The 20,108-nt window shown below is 36.3% G+C and overlaps 1 protein-coding gene across 2 annotated transcripts; it reads right to left on the reverse strand.

The window, feature by feature from the left end:
* Window positions 1–2,975: 2,975 nt before the first annotated feature.
* Window positions 2,976–4,899, reverse strand: LOC145058734 (protein THYLAKOID ASSEMBLY 8-like, chloroplastic). 2 transcript variants are annotated; one of them, XM_079006634.1, is made up of 3 exons: window positions 4,744–4,899; window positions 3,574–4,035; window positions 2,976–3,475 (listed from the first exon to the last, which is right to left on the reverse strand). In XM_079006634.1, the coding sequence occupies exons 2-3, from the start codon at window positions 4,009–4,011 to the stop codon at window positions 3,086–3,088; spliced, it is 828 nt and encodes a 275-aa protein (XP_078862760.1). In that variant the 5' UTR covers window positions 4,012–4,035; window positions 4,744–4,899; the 3' UTR covers window positions 2,976–3,085. The 2 variants fall into 2 exon arrangements, with proteins under 2 accessions (XP_078862760.1, XP_078862761.1); XM_079006635.1 differs by having other exon boundaries at window positions 3,574–4,038; window positions 4,744–4,878.
* Window positions 4,900–20,108: the final 15,209 nt, after the last annotated feature.

A 20,108-nucleotide genomic window follows, 5' to 3' on the forward strand; every position in this document is an offset into this window, starting at 1 on the left:
CACATGATAAAGCCTGTTTGAGAATGAAAATGAAGGCACCGCTATATTTACATCAAGTTAAAATTTTAATTAAGGTGTAAAACATAGTAAAGAAATATTAATAAAATATATTAAGATTTTAAATTATCAATAATTATATTAAAATTAGTCATATTAATAAAATATAAAACGATTTTAATTAAGATATAAAACATATATTATAAGTTGCAATACAATTATATTAAAATTAGTTATTATGATTTTAAATTATCAATAATTTTATTTTTATCAATAATTTTATTATGATTTTAAATTATCAATAATTTTATTTTTCTTAACCGTGGTTTCCACGAGTGTTAACCTAGTTAGTTATAAAGCAGGGGTGATGATGTAGTGGTGGTGTTAATGATGAGAATGCAGGTTATATATATATATATATATATATATATATATATATATATATATATATATATATATATATATATATATATAGTGAGAGAGAGAGAGAGAGGTGGGCCCCAAGTTTTGTCTATTTGTTTCCCAAACCGGCTAAAACAAGTAAAGGGGACTAAATGTACAGGTTGCCACAACTTGGTTCCCTAATAAAGCCACGAAAAAACTTAAGTGACTAAAAGGGTCAAGCCGAAAAAGTTCGTAGGGCATTTGTGTCATTTTCCCTATAATTATAAACCAAAAATCTAATTTTCCATAGAGTAAATTATAGAAATTGTACTTGCGGTTTGATTGAATTCGAAATTTTGGTCCTCAAGTTTAAAAGTTGATAGGTTGCATCTTGTGGTTTTTAAATATTGCATTGCTGGTTTAAAAAGATAAAATTACACTTTCTTTTTTATTTTTCTTTTAACAGTTTATATATATATATATATATATATATATATATATATATATATATATATATATATATATATAATAGATTTTATTTTATCTCTATTTTAATATAATTAAGATAGATTATTTATTAAATTATTTTTATTTTTTAATCAATTATCTAAATTATATAAAATCATATTATTATTTATTCCTAGATTTATTTATTTAACTTTGTTTCTGTGGTTTAAATTTTTTTTTAATACTTTTTATATTTTATTTGAATATATCATTTGATTTTGTTTTTTTAATGTTTTTTTCGTTTACATTATATAATGATTTTTTTATGTTTTGTTCGAGTAAACAAATTAAAATAATAACCCGGATATTTTTGATGTTTTATTTGAATATATTATGTGATGTTTTTTTAAGTTTTGTTCTTTTACATCATATAATGATTTTTTTTATATATATTTTAGTTGAATAAACAAATTAAAATAATAACCCGGATAATTATTAATCATCCAATATAATCATTTAATGTTGTTTTTTATGTGTTTTTTGTTACATCATTCACTTATATGTTAGTGTTTGTTGTTTTATTCAATTTTAAGAGGTTTTATGGCTTTATATGTTTTTCATTTACATCCGTTTATATATCAGTGTTTCTTCATTTATTGCGGAAATAATTTTTTTTTGTATAACTATTTTCGAAAAAAAAAAAAACAAAGTAAAACAATTCAATCTAATATATATATATATATATATATATATATATATATATATATATATATATATATATATATATATCGTTAAAAGAAAAAGAAAAAAACAAACATTTAATAATCATATTGGAGGTTTGATAGTTATCCGAGTTATTTTAATCTATTTATCCAAATAAAATGTTAAAAAAATCCTTATATAATGTAAAACGGAAAAAAACATTAAATATTATATTCAAATAAAACGCAAAAATATTAAACAATTTTGAAACCACAAAAACAAAGATAAATAAATAAAACAAATAATATATATATATATATATATATATATATATATATATATATATATAAGAAAATAAAAAATAAAATAAAAAAGATAATTTGGTCTTTTTATGTTAAACAATGAACAGCAGTGCAATATTCAAAAACTATAGAGATTCAACCTATCAATTTATAAACTTATGCATCAAACCTACAAATTCGATCAAACCACAGTGACCATTTCTATAATTTACTATTTTCCCCATATACACATAGATCTTTAGTGTTATTAGTTGGAGAGAAATATACATATTTTTGTTATTCCAAGGATCCAAACCAAAAAATATGCGATGTAAAACTCATAAATATACTTTTCTATCACCCATAGTAGCTTAGGTCTGGCAAAGTGAGTTTGATTTGATCCAAACTGTTAACAATTATACGGATTTGAAGCGTAGTTTTTGATCCATTTACCTGTTAACATCCTGTATTCGCCAACCTTTTCTATTAAAAGGGTCGGTATGGATTATAATCGATCCGCTCCGTTTATAACCCGCCCCCTATAAATTTTGGAATTATATATTTATATTTATACTACCCAAAGTTTATTTTTAATTCAAATCGAAAGTCCAAAGAGAAAATGCCAAAAAAATTAAACTATTTTTACATAGTTCTGGAGGAGTCGATTTCTAGACTTCCAATCATCTACTAAATATCATGATGTCATTCATTTGTATTTGATCAAGCAATCAACAATTTCATTTGTATATCATCGTCATGTATCAACCGGAAGAAAGATTGTAATTGTTTTCTTTATTAATGCAATCGACGGTCAAAAATCAATTAGAAGTTACAACAATAATGATTTTAATTCCAATCGAAAGCCCTCGAGTATGTAATGGATTTTCTAAATCAACATTTGTTTTCTTTAATAAATTTTAGTTTAAATTTTACAAAAAATGTGTTTGATTATTCAAGTAACCTACGGATTACGAGGCAGGTTTGGATATATATTGATTCGGTGGATAAGGGTATGAGTTTGATTATTCAAAACCCTACTGATTATGGAGCAGGTTTGTATCGGATTTGAAAATTTATTAAAAGTGTTTGGATCAATGTCAATTCGCTCCAAACCCACCCCATTACGAAGTCTAATAGTAGCAACATACAAACATTCTCAACATGTAATAGCAACATACTTAAACTTCTTTACTAATAATAGCCATATGTAATCAAACACATGTAAGCATTTTATAAGTTTCAGGTTACATATTGCTATTATCCACATTGATACCTTAACGCAATCCAAATATCTCTTCTAGGGGATCATAAATACTCTGATCAGGAAAAATCTCCTCAAAGTCTTGTTTGACTTTATTTCTCAAAAGGGGATGTGGAAGAAGCCCCTTGAGTAGGATTCTAAATGGCAACTCATCTGGTGGGTCCGGAGACTGTTTCATATCCTCATAGATGTTCATTGCATCTCCAGGAGATCCAAATCTCAAAAACCCACGAATCACTTCTGTGTATGTTTGAGAATCAGGGTATAAATTTTCCTTCTTCATGCTTTCCCATAGCTTCATGGCCTCATCCATCTTTTTAGATTTAGATAATGAGATTATCAAGTCTTTGTACAGATACACATCAGGCTGATACCAATCTTGCTTTTGAATCACCCAAAACATCTGAAAAAAAAAATCCATATATAATATTTGAAAAAAAAAAGACAACTAAAATGTAATGAAATTGATTGATTAAAGGAGAGTGAGAAAAAGTGTAAAACCTTGACAGCTAGATCCACTTCCTCCTGGCGTTCAAGCTCATTAAGAACAGCAACCATGTCCATCTTTAAGAGCCTTGATACATGAGTTTTAACAAACTTGTCTAGTTTCTCTTCATCATCTTTGACTCTCTTTATCCCCAAAATAACAAAAAGAGCTTCTTTACCAATCATTTTCTTTCCTCTCCAAAGGGAACCTCTAGGCCTGCCATCATGGTAATGGCGAGGCCTCAAACATGTATGAAGCTGGTGTTGGCAATGGCAGGTATTGTAAATAGTGTTGGTTGTGTGATTGAATGCTAATGGTGATGTAGGAGTAGGACAAGAAGAATAAGAAGAGATGAAGTGTTTCAATATGGGTATTCTTATTATGTCATGATGGAGAAATGAGGAGACAGATGACCTTAGTTTTGACCTCAATGGACCTCCAATGGCTGCCATTGCAGTTGCTGAGAAAACCAACACCTGCTGTCCAAAAGGAAGTATTTGGGCATCACATCAAAAGGAAGTATGTGGACGCAATACAATTATTTTCACATAAGCAAATTATTTTCACATAAGAAAATGAAACCACAGCAGAATTTCTGTTCTATCGATTCAAAAAATGTTATTAGCAACCATACTTGATACAATGAATTAGACAAATAAGTGTGTATGATCAAGAACTCCCTAAATCAGTATTTAAACTATGACAAACTTGGAAGATTTACAAAAAGGGATACTTCTGGTATGGGTAAACATCAGACTACTTTTTGTTATGTCAAATAATCCAATTATGCATATTAACCAATCAATCACGATCAAGAGCAAGAACAAAGTGAGAATTCGATCACTTCTCACTATCTCATTGGCAAGTATGGAAGTATGGTTCAGGCCCATTCAGAACCAAAAAAGACTCGATTTTTTACAACAAAAAAGCATCCCGAAATCACATCCATTATAAATCAAGTTCGACTAATAAAACTATTGAAGAGAAAGAAAGGGAATTTTTTTCAGATTCTGATATCATGATATCAGAGGGGTCACATTAGCGATTGAAGGAAAAAAAAACCCTCCAGCGATGTCACGGTAGCTCTGTTTGGGGTCGAATTCAGAGGGGGTTGTTTGGTTCGAATGTATAAAATGCGATTAGAGAGAGAGAGAGAGAGAGAGAGAGAGAGAGAGAGAGATTACCTGCGATGAAGCTCGTTGAACGACCCTGTGACGAAGTGGAGAAGACGCAATGGAGAGGTTGTCGGCTGAACGCGAATGAGATGATATCAAGGTTTACCAGATGAAGCGTATGATACTATTTTGTTAGGGCAAAATCGTAATATGCTTTCCTCCATGTTAAGAAGCAATTAATTCCATTAGGACGGTGAACAGGAATATGAATTTTTGTTTCAAAGGAAAAAAAAATTATATATATATATATATATATATATATATATATATATATATATATATATATATTGAAATGACAAATATACTGATATTAAACTAAGTGTTCATAAATTATTTTACTTATGTCAATAGTAAGACTTAAACCTTAAACTCAAAAAGAAAGACAACACCGAATACCGTTGGACTACAAGTTCTTTAAAAAAAAAAAAATTCCGATCAAACACAAGAATTCAAGGGAATTGGAATCTTTTCCTTTGACGAAACTGGAAGGTTTGTTGGAAATTGGGATCTGCAGGTGCAGAACTTTCAGAGCTGAAAAACTCTTTTTTTTAGCCTTGGGGCGCTTTGGGGCTTTCTTCTAGTGCTAGGGAAGTTTTCTAGGCTTGAGGGGGTGTTTGGGAGGTTTAGAGAGAAGAAGAATGGGTTTAAGGTGTGAGGTTTAAGGCTGTCTCGCACCTCCTTTTATAATTGGCCAAAGCCTCGGTGCGCAGGGCGTTCCTTGGAGGAACGCAGCGCGTTCCTCGTACGAGGTTCTTACAAATGTGTGTCAATCATCGGATAGAGATGCGTAGCTAACTCCGGACCTAGTATCCAAACGCGGGGCTTTCCTTTCTTCTACACGGGGCATTCCCCCTCGGACAGCTTCACAATTTCTTCTCCCGACTTCTAAAATTCATAACTTTCGCATACCAGCTCCTTTTTCGACGTTATTTATATCCACGTGTAGGTAGAGATGTACTCTACAACTTTCTTTTAGACATCATTGGCTAATTTTGACTTTATTTTTTAAGTTATATTTTTAACAGGCCAGGACAGGAAAAATTCGTTAAAAATTCAAAACTTTGTCATCCGACGTCCGTTTTGTCTGTCTTTTTATCGTTGAGCTCCTATTAACGAAATCTTCGATTCTCGTTTAGGTTGTGTCGGCTAAAAATCGCTCAATCTAACATTCGAACTCCAAACTGCACATTGTTATGCCAAATCTTAGAAAATTCATAACTTCCTCATACGAAGTCAGATTTTGACGTTCTTTTTATGCACACTCTCGGTTTAACGTATACTACAACTTTTGTTTAGGTCGCTAAGGCTAAAAAGAACTTTATCATAAATTCACTTTTTACGTCACACAGCGTCGTGTTGGTTTTGTCGCGAAACTTCGACAGGTCATAAGTTCTTCGTTATAGCTCGGATTTCGGCGTTTTTTATATCTCTAGAATCCTTGTCAAAACCACTACAACTTTCTTCATAGATATCGGGTTTATCTATTATTTTATTTTTGACGCTTATTTTCATTCTTAATTTATTATATCTTATAAATAAGTATAACGCACATAAAATCACATAATCCACATAATATTCAAGTAATTCCGCTTTATTAATTCAAAAATAAGTTACATTTGTTGAACCTAACTATTACATCATTATATCAATGCTTAGCCTCGAAACATGGGCGTTACAATTCTCTCCCCATAGGATGATTCCATCCCGGAATCATGCATTAACAAACAGATGCGGATAGCGACTCATCATGTCACTCTCCGTTTTCCTGGTGATGTTTGGCCCATTCGTATGTTTCCATCGCATAAGCACTAAGTCGACCATCTTGCGTTGCAACTTCTTTGTCTTACGGTCAACAATCGCCTCCGGCTCTTCAATTAGCCTCTTATTTTCATCCATCCTTAACTCTGAAAGTGGAATTATGTCGCAAACTTCTCCCATGAACTTCCTTAAATAACACACATGGAAAGTGTTATGAATACCATCTAGTTCTTCTGGTAGTTCTAACTTGTAAGCTTGGTTCCCAATCCTCCGAAGAACTTTGAACGGTCCAATAAACCTTGGACTCAAGTTTACTCTTTTCCCAAATCTTACAAGTCCCTTCCACGGCGAGACTTTAAGCAAAATCGAATCTCTAACTTCGAATCTCATCGGTCGTCACTTCTTGTCAGCATAACTCTTTTGACGATCATGAGCAGCTAACATCCTTTCCCTAATCATTTTCAGCTTTTCAACAGTCTGATGGACTATCTCGGGGCTCATAAACTGCTTTTCTCCAGCTTCAAGCCAACATGACGTCTTACGACACTTTTGTCCATACAAAGCTTGATAAGGTGCAATCTTGATGCTTGAATGGCTATCTACCAGGGGTAAGTGTTCATCCTAGTTACCTTGGAATTCTAGGGTGCATGCTCTTAGCATATCTTCCAGTTTTTTAATCGTTCCTTCGCTTTGACCATCAATCTGTGGATGGTAGGATGTACTTAGACACAACTTCGTACCCATCTCCTCTTGTAGGCTTCTCCAAAACCTTTATGTGAAGTGACTATCACGATCTGATACAATCGTTAACAGAACACCATGAATTCTTACTACATCCTTCACGTAAGCTTTTCCAAGCTTATCCATAGACCACCTTTCATTGGCTACTATGAAGTGTGCACTCTTAGTGAACCGATCCACAACCACCCAAATCATGTCGTGTCCGTTCTTTGTCCTGGGCAATTTAGTCACAAAATTCATAGTGATGTCTTCCTATTTACCCATGGGTACAGGTAAAGGTTCTAAACTCCCATATGGTTTCTAATGTTGTGCCTTAACTCTCGCACATGTTACACACTCATCCACATACTTTGCAACATCGAGCGTCATCGTCAGCCACCAATAGTAGGGTTTCAGATCCCTATACATTTTAGTGCTATCGGGATGTATCGAGTACATGGTTTTGTGAGCTTCTTCCATCATAAGATCTCTTACTCCTCCTATAAATCCTATCTTGTAATATCTTCAATCCTTGGCTATTTGTACCGAACACCAACGTTTTGCCCAAACATTCTTCCTTTCGGTCATTTTTCTTTGAAGCTTCTTCCTGAGCTTTCTTGATGCTTTCCACAATCGTTGAGACAACTTCAATTCTTAACACTCTCAAGCGTTTTCTTTCCACGTTTACTTTTTGACTTAAAGCATCAGCTACGACATTTGCTTTACCAGGATGGTAAAGTATCTCACAATATAATATTTGAGTAACTCTAGTCAGCGTCGTTGTCTTATATTCAATTCTTTTTTATCAAAGAGATACTGGAGACTTTAATGATTAGTGAATAGTTTGCACTTCGTGCCGTAAAGATAATGCCTCCATATCTTTAGTGTGAATACTACCGCTGACAACTCCAAATCATGAGTGGGGTAGTTCTTTTCGTGTTCTTTCAATTGTCTCGATGCATATGCTATCACCTTATCCCTTTAGGTCAGAACACAACCTAACCCAACTCCAGATGCATAGCTATAAACTACTAAGTCTTCAACTCTGTCAGGTAAATAAAGAATTGGTGCTTCACACAACTTCTTCTTTAGCTTCTCGAATGCCTCTTCATGTGTTTCACTCCATGTATGTGTAGCTTCTTTGTGGGTCAAAGCTGTTAATGGAGCAGGTATTGATGAAAAACCTTGGATAAATCTGCGGTAATATACAACTAATCCTAGAAAGCTTTGAATCTCCGTGGGGCTTTTCTGGTCATTCCCAGTTCATCACAGCTTCAGTCATAGCTGGGTCACCCATTATTCCTTCTTGGTTAACCACATGACCCAAGAATTGGACTTCTCTAATCCAAAAATCATATTTAGAGAACTTTGCATATAACTTCTCCTTCTTTAGAACTTCTAATACTTCTCGCAGGTGCTTTCCTTGCTCCTGCTGGCTCTTTGAGTAAACCAGAATGTCATTTATGAACACTATCACGGATTTATCGAGGAATGGTTTACAAACCCTGTTCATAAAATCCATGAATGTTGTTGGAGCATTGGTTAGTCAAAATGACATAACCAAGAACTCATAGTGTCTGTATCTCGTTCTGAATGCGGTTTTCTCAATATCCTGCTCTCTCACCTTCAGTTGTTGATATCCTGACCTAAGATCGATCCTTGAGAAATAGCTCGAACCTTGCAGCTGATCGAATAGTTCATCAATCCTTGGCAATGGGTACTTACTCTTTACCGTTGCCTTTTTTATCTCTCTATAGTCTATACACATCCTCATGCTTCCATCTTTCTTCTTCACGAATAACACCGGAGCTCCCCAAGGCGATGAACTAGGTCTAATGAAATTGTTGTCCAACAACTCTTGAAGTTGCGTTATAAGCTCATTCATCTCTGTTTATGCTAATTTGTATGGTGCTTTCGTGATTATTCTTGATCCTGGCAACAATTCTATTCGAAACTCCACTTGTCTATCAGGTGGAAATCCAGGAGGATCTTCAAGAAAGACTTTTGGATAGTCACACACCACTGGTATTCTCTGCATCTCCTTCTTCTCCTTCTTAGCATCTACCACAAATTCCAAGTATGATCTTCATCCTTTAGACAAACATTTTATGGCTTTCATCAGGGAAATGATTCCAGAATTCACTATGTGTTTGTCCCCGTACACCACAAATGACTCTTTCCCAAGTGGGTTTATTCTCACTATCTTCTTCTTACACAGTATCTCGGAATCATTGGAACTAATCCAATCCATTCCTAGTACGATGTCCAAACCATTCAACTCAATGGGTAACAGTGTAAGTCCCTAATTTTCCTGTGTATCAATCAAATCCGTTTGATGGTGCGGAATCCCAATCAAACGGATGATGTCAGATAAAATAGAAGAGAAGAAGAAGAAGAATATGATGAATCTATGTATGAATTGATTAGAATGAAGATCTGGATACAAAAGATTCACACACACAAAACTTCTCTCTAGTTTCTCTCTTGGCCGTACACTCCTTGTGTTTCATCAATCTCTACTCCTCACCCCTAACACCTATATATATATATATATATATATATATATATATATATACAATGGAATATGGGCTAACTGAACATGGACCGTAAATGGGTTTACGGCCGTAAACACGTATACGGCCGTAAACACCTAGCTGTTTACGGTCCAAGACACAAAAATACATTTTCCTAGAAAAGTAAAGTATAAACCATATTTTTGACCCAACAATATCCCCCTTGGTTTATAACTTTCTTTTCTAAATGACCCAACAAGCTCCCCCTAAAAAGTAGCTGGCTTTTCTTGTTAATCTTCAGTTGGAGATTGGCTTTAGCGTTTATCTTCGATGACTTCACAACTTCAAGATGAACTTGATGAATCTTCAGTAAATGACTTCATCTTGAGCAGTTGGGCATTTCTTCAGAATTTGACATTTAACGCACATTATGTAAGGAGGCTTCTTGTAGAGATTCTTGAAAAATGGTTCTTTCAGCTTGAGAATCTTCAAAGAGAACTTTAGAGAGAACAAATCTTCTGGATCACTTCAGCAGGTTCATAGATAATAGCAGACTGATTGAGGAGGCTTCAATGCAATCTTTCACATAATCTTCAATTTTAGTTTCACCTAGCTTCTGGGGTTGAAAGATTGAATTTGAAAGAATAGTCTTCATTTCTTGCTCCTTCGAATGAGAATTCTTCGATGCTCACGGATGAAGCCTTGGCTCAGAAATCTTCGACGCAAACTCCATGAGTCTCATCTACACCTGAATTCACTTTTCAAGACAAAACAAAACTAAAAGAAAACTTAGCACACAAATTAAAACAGAAACAAAAATATTTTTAGATTTTTGAATTTTCTAATTTTTGTTTGATTTTCGAATTTTTTTTATTAATTTTTATTTTATTTTTTTAATTCTCCCCCTTATATTTAAATTAGAAGAACACTATGAACAAACTTAACAAAAACAAAAATAATAGCTCACTTTAAGAGTGATTTGGGATCAAAGTTCTTAGACAACCTTTATCCGTTTATCAGTACCTCTCCCTTCATGAATAGATCTGGTCAATCGCCGGTATTGTGGTCCACTTAAACACGAGAGATTGTGACAAAATTAGGACATATTATAAGTGACACGACAATGTGATCCTAAGTTCCTAGATAATATTCCTTAAGGACCATTCAGCTGACGACGACCAAAGATATTGTTGTCCACCTAAATTGAGCAGCGAGATCTACATACAAATTTTAATTGTACTAGAACGTGTTTCCCGCTTCCTGATATGCTCCAGCCATCAAGGACTTCCAGAATACTCCTTACACCGGGTGAGCAGACAATTATTAAGAGAGAAGATAGATTTAGAATGCATATGTTGTACATCCAGGTCGGATCTCTTCCAATCACGCAAATGATGAAACATATGACTAACTGAAGTTTTTAGAGGGATTGAGAAGAGAATGGTACATATACTGTGTACCAGGTCGGATTTTAAGTCACACAAAGGAGACAGTATATGGCTAACAGATGGAAAGAATTGCATAGATAGAAGATGCAGAGAGATATACTTGCATATGCTACAGTCCAGGTCGAATCTTTCGATCACGCAAAGGAGGCAACATATGTCTAACAGATAGAAAGAAAGAAAATAACCTTCTACAAACCTAGTTTATTGGAATTCCCCAGTCACCCCATCCAACCGGAATTAAGGACAGAATCCGCACATCGAGGAAAAGTGAATCCATAGTTCTATATATGGGTTATTTAATGTGACCGATAGATTCCCATGTATATCTCCCTGTTCAACCTATCCGAGCGTTGTATTGTCAGGTTAAATAGATCTATCTAGGTCAAGATTTTTCAAGTCTCCAGATTCCTTAAGTTTATCTATGCCTAGTCAAGTTCATTTTAAATCTTTCGTGCCTACCAGCACATCGAACACAAAGCCTAGACAATTCAGATTCAATCCCTTACACAGATTCAAATTTCTTGTTATCACATGATTATATCACTTCCCAAAACATCTCATGCAAGCACATTCCATTAACACCATATTTTTTTTGATTTTCTGATTTTGTAATGTTTTTGGATTTTTTTAAATTTTCTAATTTTTGTTTTGTTTTTATTTCTCCCCCTAATTTGTGCATAGGAGAGAAACGAAAGTAAATGCGCAAATTTAAACTATCCTAAAACAAAAATTAGTCTTTAAAGCGAATCAGCTTAAGAAAAACTCAGGAGTATAGAGAAGAAAACTCAAACTGTAAGTCACCGATTGAATTTGCATCCAGAAGGTCTGAGAACGGCACGCGTAATCTTAGAACAGATCCGAAAATTCTTCATGTCATTAAGCACTAACCCCATTTTTGATCTCTTCCTTTCTTCCTTTCCCGCAAAAGGACACATACTCTCAAACAAAGGTCTGAATGTTGTACAGTTGAGAGATGTCCCCAATTATATGCCAGGAACAGCCACTACCAACAAACTGAAGTCTGATGATATGCCTCCATAGCTGCTCCGACACAGCGGGATTAATTGGTCTTTGGAACCCAGTCCATTTTGAAACTGGGTCGACCTTTGTCATCCTTGCACGATACTCTCTCCCATGACATATCCTGCTTATCACAAACAGAAGACGATGAAATATGAGTCATTAGAAGATTTGGGAGTTTTCACCTTTGGTACCCATCTATATTCGGGTTTAACCCATTTCTTGTTCGAACCGATGGGTGCCTCGGCACTTGATTTAGAACTTGAAGTCGGCTGCTGAGATGGCTTTGACCTAACCGGTCTTGGCTTCACAGGAACATCTCTTGAACTAGACTTCCGGGCCAACATTCCCTTCTTGTTCTTGGGAGTTGGATGCTTGGCCTTGGGAGTTGAATTCTTGGCCTTCATGGCATTCCAGTCGGCATTGTCTGAACGTGACCTTGAGTGGTTTCTTTTGAAAAATCTCCCTCTTGGCGCGTTCTGCCAGCCTTGTGCATAGCAGGGAACGTATGCGCGATTAGGACATTTTCTGGCAATGTGTCCAGGTGTTCCACAGTGAAAACATGTCTGTTTCTTCACTAGGAAGTTGTTTCTTCCTGCCCCTAGTGGCGTATCCTTGCCTTGACTTTTATTGTTCTCACATGCACACTTACAACAAGCACTCTGTTGTGCTGGAATTGGAGGCCTGTATTTCTCAACGGCAGGTTGATTAGAAGCAGCCGAGTTCAAAGCAACAGATTCAGAGCTCAAGGAGTTGTTTGTTTGTTCAATGGTTTTCTCCTTGTTCTCATCTTCTGCTACTTTACCTGCACATAAAGTAGAAGCATTAGTATTTTTAACTTGAATACCTCCTGACACAAATCCAACTGGTTTTCCATATTGAAGATGTGCCTCCCTGTCAATTTCTTTCTGTGTCATGGGGATGGATGTGTAGTTATGATTGAAGGGTGGAAGAACACTATCATACCCTAGACCCCTGTTTTGATTATCTTTGAATTTTAATTGGGTTTCAAATAAGGACTCGACTGTCTGACTTGACGCAGTATAATTTTTAAAACTAACATCTGTTTTACCACACTTAATTTTCAAAGTGTCAAGTTCTTCAGTTACAGCAGCAAGTTGTCTCTTAATATAGTCATAATTTTCACACTTGTTGCTATAATCTTCCTGAAGCTTCCTAAAGTCCTTGGTTTTTGCTTCTAATTCAGCCTTCAGGGGTTTCTGTCCTTTCCTGAGTTGATATCCTTCATATCTCAGGTCCTCAACTTCTCTTTTTAATAAATCAATTTGTTCCCGAAGAAATTTAATTGTATCTTCACTAGATAGTGTACATGAAACTTCACATGATTGAGAACATGAAACTTCATTGACCGAGATGTTTGCAGAACTCATTATATTTCCACACTTCAAAGCGTCAAGCTCTTCAATTACATCAGCCATACTAAGACGATTGAGATCTTTTGTCTTCTTGATGATAGCCATGTTCATATCCCACGATTTCGGAAGTGAATTTAGTAGCTTTTTGTTTATCTCAAACTTAGACAAGAAGATCCCATCTATATTCATTTTAGTAGTGAGTGTGGTAAATCGCTGCAACTGAGTTTCGAGGGTTTCTCCAGGGATATAATCGAAAATATTGAAATTTTGTCTTAACATATCCTGACGACTCTCTTTCATGTTTTCATCTTTCTTGTAGACCTTAAAATCCATTAAAAAGCACAACTAGAAAGCCAAAATCAAACTTAAAAATCAAACCATTTGACTACAAACCTCAAAAGTCAACCTTAAAAGTCAAATTTAAAAAGTCAACTCAAAAGTCAAACTTGAAAAGTCAAACCGAAAAGCTAAATTTGAAATTTTAAAAGTCAAACGAGAAAGTCAAAGATTAAAGTCAAATGTCAAACTTGAAAGTCAAAGTCAATTTCTGAAGACAAAAGTCAAAAATAAAAGTCAAAAATTAAAAACTATTTTATTATTATTATTATTATTATTATTTTATTATTATTATTATTATTATTATTATTATTATTTTATTTTTTAGATGAAAAAGGAATTTAAAAATAAAAGAAATTTAATTTTTGGGCTAAAAATGACAATTTTGCGAAACTTGGAACCGAAAAGGAGCGTTTTTGAATAAAGAATGCGGAGGAAAGGAACAAAGGTGATGCTAGAGGAGTTGGTTAAGGCGGTGGTCGATGAATCAGAGGTCTCGAGTTTGATTCTCGGCAGCACCCAAACTCGTTTCCTATTTTTTATATATGCGAAGCGAGGCGACGAAGACAGCTACGAAGCGAGGATGAGGCTGCGAGGCGAGGATGCTGTGCGAGGACAAGGTCCGAACTTCGGACCCTATGTGACGCTGGCCACAAACCGAGGACCGCAAACCGAGCCGTAAACCTCAGGCCGTAATCTCGGACCGTGAACCTCAGGCCGTGAACTCCAAGGCCGTAAACTCCGAAGCCCTAGCCGCCGCCGCCGCCGAGAAACCCTAGCCGCAAACTGTTTACGGCCGAGAACCCTTCAATGGCCGTAAACCCTTCAAAAAACGACGTTTTTCACCATTTTTTGCTTAAAAAGTCAATTAAAAACTCGTTTTTATCAAAGATGCAAAGAAGAACCCCCCCCCCCCCTTAATTTTCAGAGATCTATCCAAAAACGCAAGAATATTTCAAAAATAAGATCAAATAATGCTCCAAATCTGACAAAATTGACTGATACAACCAAGCTCTGATACCAATTGTAAGTCCCTAATTTGCCTGTGTATCAATCAGATCCGTTTGATGGTGCGGAATCCCAATCAAACGGATGATGTCAGATAAAACAGAAGAGAAGAAGAAGAAGAATATGATGAATCTATGTATGAATTGATTAGAATGAAGATCCGGATACAAAAGATTCACACACACAAAACTTCTCTCTAGTTTCTCTCTTGGCCGTACACTCCTTGTGTTTCATCAATCTCTACTCCTCACCCCTAACACCTATATATATATACACAATGGAATATGGGCTAACTGAACATGGGCCGTAAATGGGTTTACGGACGTAAGCACGTATACGGCCGTAAACACTTAGCTGTTTATGGTCCAAGACACAAAAATACATTTTCCTAGAAAAGTAAAGTATAAACCATATTTTTGACCCAACAAACAGCTCCTTGTGGAATTCGTTTCCATTCAAGTCGATGACGATGTTTTTAATTCACTCGCTAACAAGTATGAATTTGCCACTGACAACTTCTACAATTAGAGCATTATCAAGTTTATCTAAAGGCAATGCTAGTCTTCCACCAAATTTGTGTGATATAAAGGCATAATTTGCTCCGGAATCAAATAATATATTGGCAGATAATCCATTTACAAGAAAGGTACCTCAAGCGACATATGTTGCATCCTTTGCGGCTTCCAGGTTCATCTGGAAAGCTCTCTCCTTCGGCTTCGGTGGGACATTGGGCCTTACTGCCTCCTTCTTCTTCGGACAGTCCCTCGAAATGTGCCCTTCTTCATTGTACCCATAACATACTTTCTTATTGAAGGTGCATTCATTGGCATAGTGCCCAGACTTTCCACACTTAAGACAGGTGACCTCTCCGTCACATTTCCCAAAGTGCTTCTTCTTGTGCTTCTCACACCACTTTGCTTTGCTTCCTTATCCTCCAAATTTCCTTGAACCAGACTTGCTCTTTATATTGGATTTTGACGATCCATCGAACCTCCTTTTCTCACCAACTTCGGCTCTCTCCAGGCCCTTCTCCCTTATATGGGTCTCAACATTCTTAGCAGCCTAAATGGTGGCTTTCAAAGTGGTTGTTTGCTTGACCATTGGACCAAAGTCCGCTATAATCCATGGGAAAACTTGTTGACCTTGGAGAGTTCAATGTAAAACTTGCAGCGTACTTGGTGAGGCTCATTCTTCCCTTCTTCAGATTCTGAAACTCGTTGTTAATTTCCATAAGATCCTGCTCAGAGCAGTATTGCATTTTCAGTTACACCAGGAAATCTTCCCAAGACATCTTTCTAGCTTCTCCCTTGGGCATCGTATCAGCTCGTAGCTTCCACCAGCTTAGCACTCCAGACTTTAACAGGGGAACCGCGAGAGCAGTCTTTTGTCTTTTGCTACAGTCGCAACTCTCAAACATTGTCTCCATCTCGGAGATCCAATCCATAACTTCCACCGGTGTTGGGCTTCCTGAAAGACAAGGTGGTTTGGATTCCATCAAATCCTTGTTTTTGCATCCACGTCCGTCATTTCCTCCACCTTGGTTATTTCTTCTTACCACTGGCAGTTCAGCTTGACCAACGGTCCTACTGTAGTTCCCTTCTTCCGAATGTTTGTCATTTAGTTCGGGCTGTTCAACATGCATTGAAGGTTCATCCCTATTATTCAGCAAAATTTGCCTCACATTTTCCCTCTGTTCGGCCATCATAGCCCGAATCATGGCTTGTACTCCAGCCATCATGATTGGCTCAGGTGTAGCTTCTACTATCATCACTTTCTCAATCCCTTGGGGATGAGGCTGCTAATTTTTGTTCCCATTTGTGTTTCCGAGTGTATTCCGGTTTCTCGCCATGTTGATCTATACACCAAAGTAGGTGAATTTAGATCTTTATTTACGATAGTCGTTTAAATCCTCCTCATCACTCAGAAATGTTACATGTTAGTTCTAATATCATATTCAAACGCTTGAAATCCTAAACACGCAAGGTTTCAAGATCTGGTCAGCAATAGACCATAGATCCGAACAAATAATAGCATATAAGGCAAACATAAGGCATTTAGCACATAAAAGCATTTTAGGCATCTTTCCTAAAATAAACTAGTGCTCATTTCTAAATTATATAAGAGACTCATCTCACAATCATCGCTTAGCATTATAAGTTTAAGTCTAGAAATCCTACAAATTCCTAGTTCGCTTAAACTAATGCTCTGATACCAACTGTGACATCCCCAATTTCACGGTCGGAAAAGACCGATTTGTTTATGCTTTATTTGAAAATTAGAGTATACTTTTAAAGAAAAATGTTGTGAAATTTGTTCACAAAAACATGATAAAGAATTTATCAAAGCATTTCCAAGGAATTGTATTTTCATTACATTACAAACCTCGGGATGTCATTGTCAATACAGATCAAAAGCATAAACAAAACAACATAGGCTTGACAACATCTATTTATTTCTACTTGACTATAATCCATAATCTCTCATCAGATCTTCGCATCTATACTCTTGTATCACTACCTGTAATACAAAAACTGAGTGGGTCAGGATTGGGAGCCTGGTGAGCACATAGGGTTTTCAACCAACAATAAATAAGTTTATTATTTTCATCAAATCATTCAACCCGATTACCCATTCCCTTTATCCTCACTTTACGTCCCTAAAGCATCTATTATAAGGGACCTATCCTAAGGATTTTCATCGGGATGGACACTACTGCTAAAGGGGTTCCTCAACAATAAATGTCCGTAAGGAAACCATGAGGGGGATGGAGTACACTGGTGAACACATCGTTCAAAAGCACCTATAGGTTGCGAGCCTGCTAGCGTTCCTCTAGACTGTCTAGAATAGTCTGTGGTCATCATCTATACTCCGCTAGATGACTGGAACATCGTCAACATCGAGGCCTCTCATCATTTTATTTCATCACACATTAACTATTTCATCTACCCATGTTCTACCCAACATATTCGTAGATATAAAATACATATACAGTTTAAATCATTAAAAACATGTATAAACCGTTCATCCAACATAGATATCAGGAACACAAATAATATGCACACATACACATAATTTAAATTAAATACTTCATATCTATGTGTAAGATAAAAGTAACTATGCACTCACTTGATAAAGTGGTGATTCCAATTTGGACAACGCTTCGCTTCTTAAAAATATGGTTTCCTTTGACAAAACCGGGAGGTTTGCTGGAAACCGGGCTCTGCGGGGGCAAAACTTTTCAAGCCGAAAAACACTTCTTCTAGGAGCCTTCAGGTGCTCCGGGGCTTTCTTCTAGTGCTAGGGAAGTTTCCTAGGCTTGGGGGTGTTTGGGAGGTTTAGAAAGAGAGAGAGTAGAGAGAAGAAGAATGAGTTTAAGGTGTGAGATTTAGGGCTGCCTCGCGCCTCCTTTTATAGCTAGCCAAAGCCTCGGTGCGCAGGGCGTTCCTTGGAGGAGCATAGTGTGTTCCTCGTACGCAGGGCGCTTATGTGAACGCAAGGCATAGGAGTGGGGCAGTATCCGAGGTTCGTACAAATGCATGTCACTCATCGGATGGAGAGACGTGGCTAACTTCGGACCTAGTATCCGAACGCGGAGCGTTCCTTTCTTCTACGCGGGGCGTTCCCCCTCGGACAGCTTCACAATTTCCTCTCTCAACTTCTAAAATTCATAACTTTCGCATACGAGCTTCATTTTTTATGTTCATTATATCCACGCATAGGTAAAGACGTACTATATAACCTTCATTTAGACTGTGTCGACTAATTTTGACTTTATTTTTAAAAGTTATATTTTTAACAGGCCGGGACAAGGAAAGTTCGTTAAAAATTCATAACTTTGTCATCCGACATCCGTTTTCGTCTGACTTTTTATCCTTGAGCTCCTATTAATGAGATATTCGATTCTCGTTTAGGTTGTGTTGGCTAAAAATCGCTCAATCTAAAATTCGAACTCTGGGCTACACACTCCTATGCCAAATCTTAGAAAATTCATAACTTCCTCATACGAAGTCAGATTTGGACGTTCTTTTGATGTAAGCTCTCGGTTTAACGTATACTATGACTTTTGTTTAGATTCACTACAAGAAAAAGACCCTTTTACGACGCGCAAACCACGACACTCATTGATTTATGTTACGCAAAAGAGAGTGACATTAAAAAAGAGTCGTCTCTTCAAAAAATTTAAAGATTTAGGTCATGCATTATTGTGTGCCCTTAAATTAGTGTCTAAACAAAAAAACATGGAGGGCACATGTGTGTCATCTAAGGATGTCGCTTTATAAATTTTAATGGAACGCGCGTTCCATCCTTTAATAGCAGGGGGGAAATGAAATCCTAAAAAATTAAAAACCCCGCTTTTCTTCCATCTTTTAGGGTTTCCATGTAAACCCTAGACCTCATTTGCAGGTTTCGTTCTGTGATCAATTTGTTGCTGTTCGGGAAGGAATAACGAATTCATCCTCTCCATCAGCCGACAACCTTCACTCTCTGCTTCTCCTTTTCTCTGTAAACCCTAGACCTCATTATGCAGCTATAACTCTTCCTCCCTTTCGTATTTTTGGAGTTTGGCAGCGATATAGTGGTCAACGATATCAACTATCCTCTTTTATCTACCATTTTCTCCCTCTGAGACATTAAATACACGCCATCCCAAAATTGGAAGAACTAGGGCTTTTGTGCATTGGATCTCACAAGAAACAGGTTTTCTTCGTCCCCACCCTCACCCATCCAAATTCCTTCTTCTTCAAATGATTATATGTTCTCACCTCTCAACCGTACCTGAATGGATATCTCTATCTCTCTTGTATCTATTCTCCCAATATCTCTCGTGCTTTCCTATTTACAGCTAGAGTTTGAGAGCGAAAAGAAAAAAGAAAAGATGTGCCTTTTCTTCCTCTGGTTCGATCACAACCCTTCTTCTCCCTTCTTATTATTTCTTTTTTTTTCGATTTGCAGGTGAGGGTGTGAGGTGGCGTTCGAAGGTTGTCAAGGGGTTGTGAGGAGATGATGGCTGGTGATTGTTCGGTAATGGAGAAATAAGGGTGTGTTTGTGTGACTGATTAACAAATTTCAGCAAACTCCAAGTGCAGAAGCCCTAAAATTTTAAGAAACTTTTAGATGGAAAAAGGGAGAAAAGAAAAGAACAATGTATAGAGAATAAGGAAAAAGAAACGGAGAAATAACTAAATCCATCTTCG

The sequence above is a fragment of the Lactuca serriola genome, chromosome 6 (genome assembly GCF_051521515.1).
Source record: "Lactuca serriola cultivar US96UC23 chromosome 6, Lser_US96UC23_V15, whole genome shotgun sequence".
NCBI lineage: Eukaryota > Viridiplantae > Streptophyta > Magnoliopsida > Asterales > Asteraceae > Lactuca > Lactuca serriola.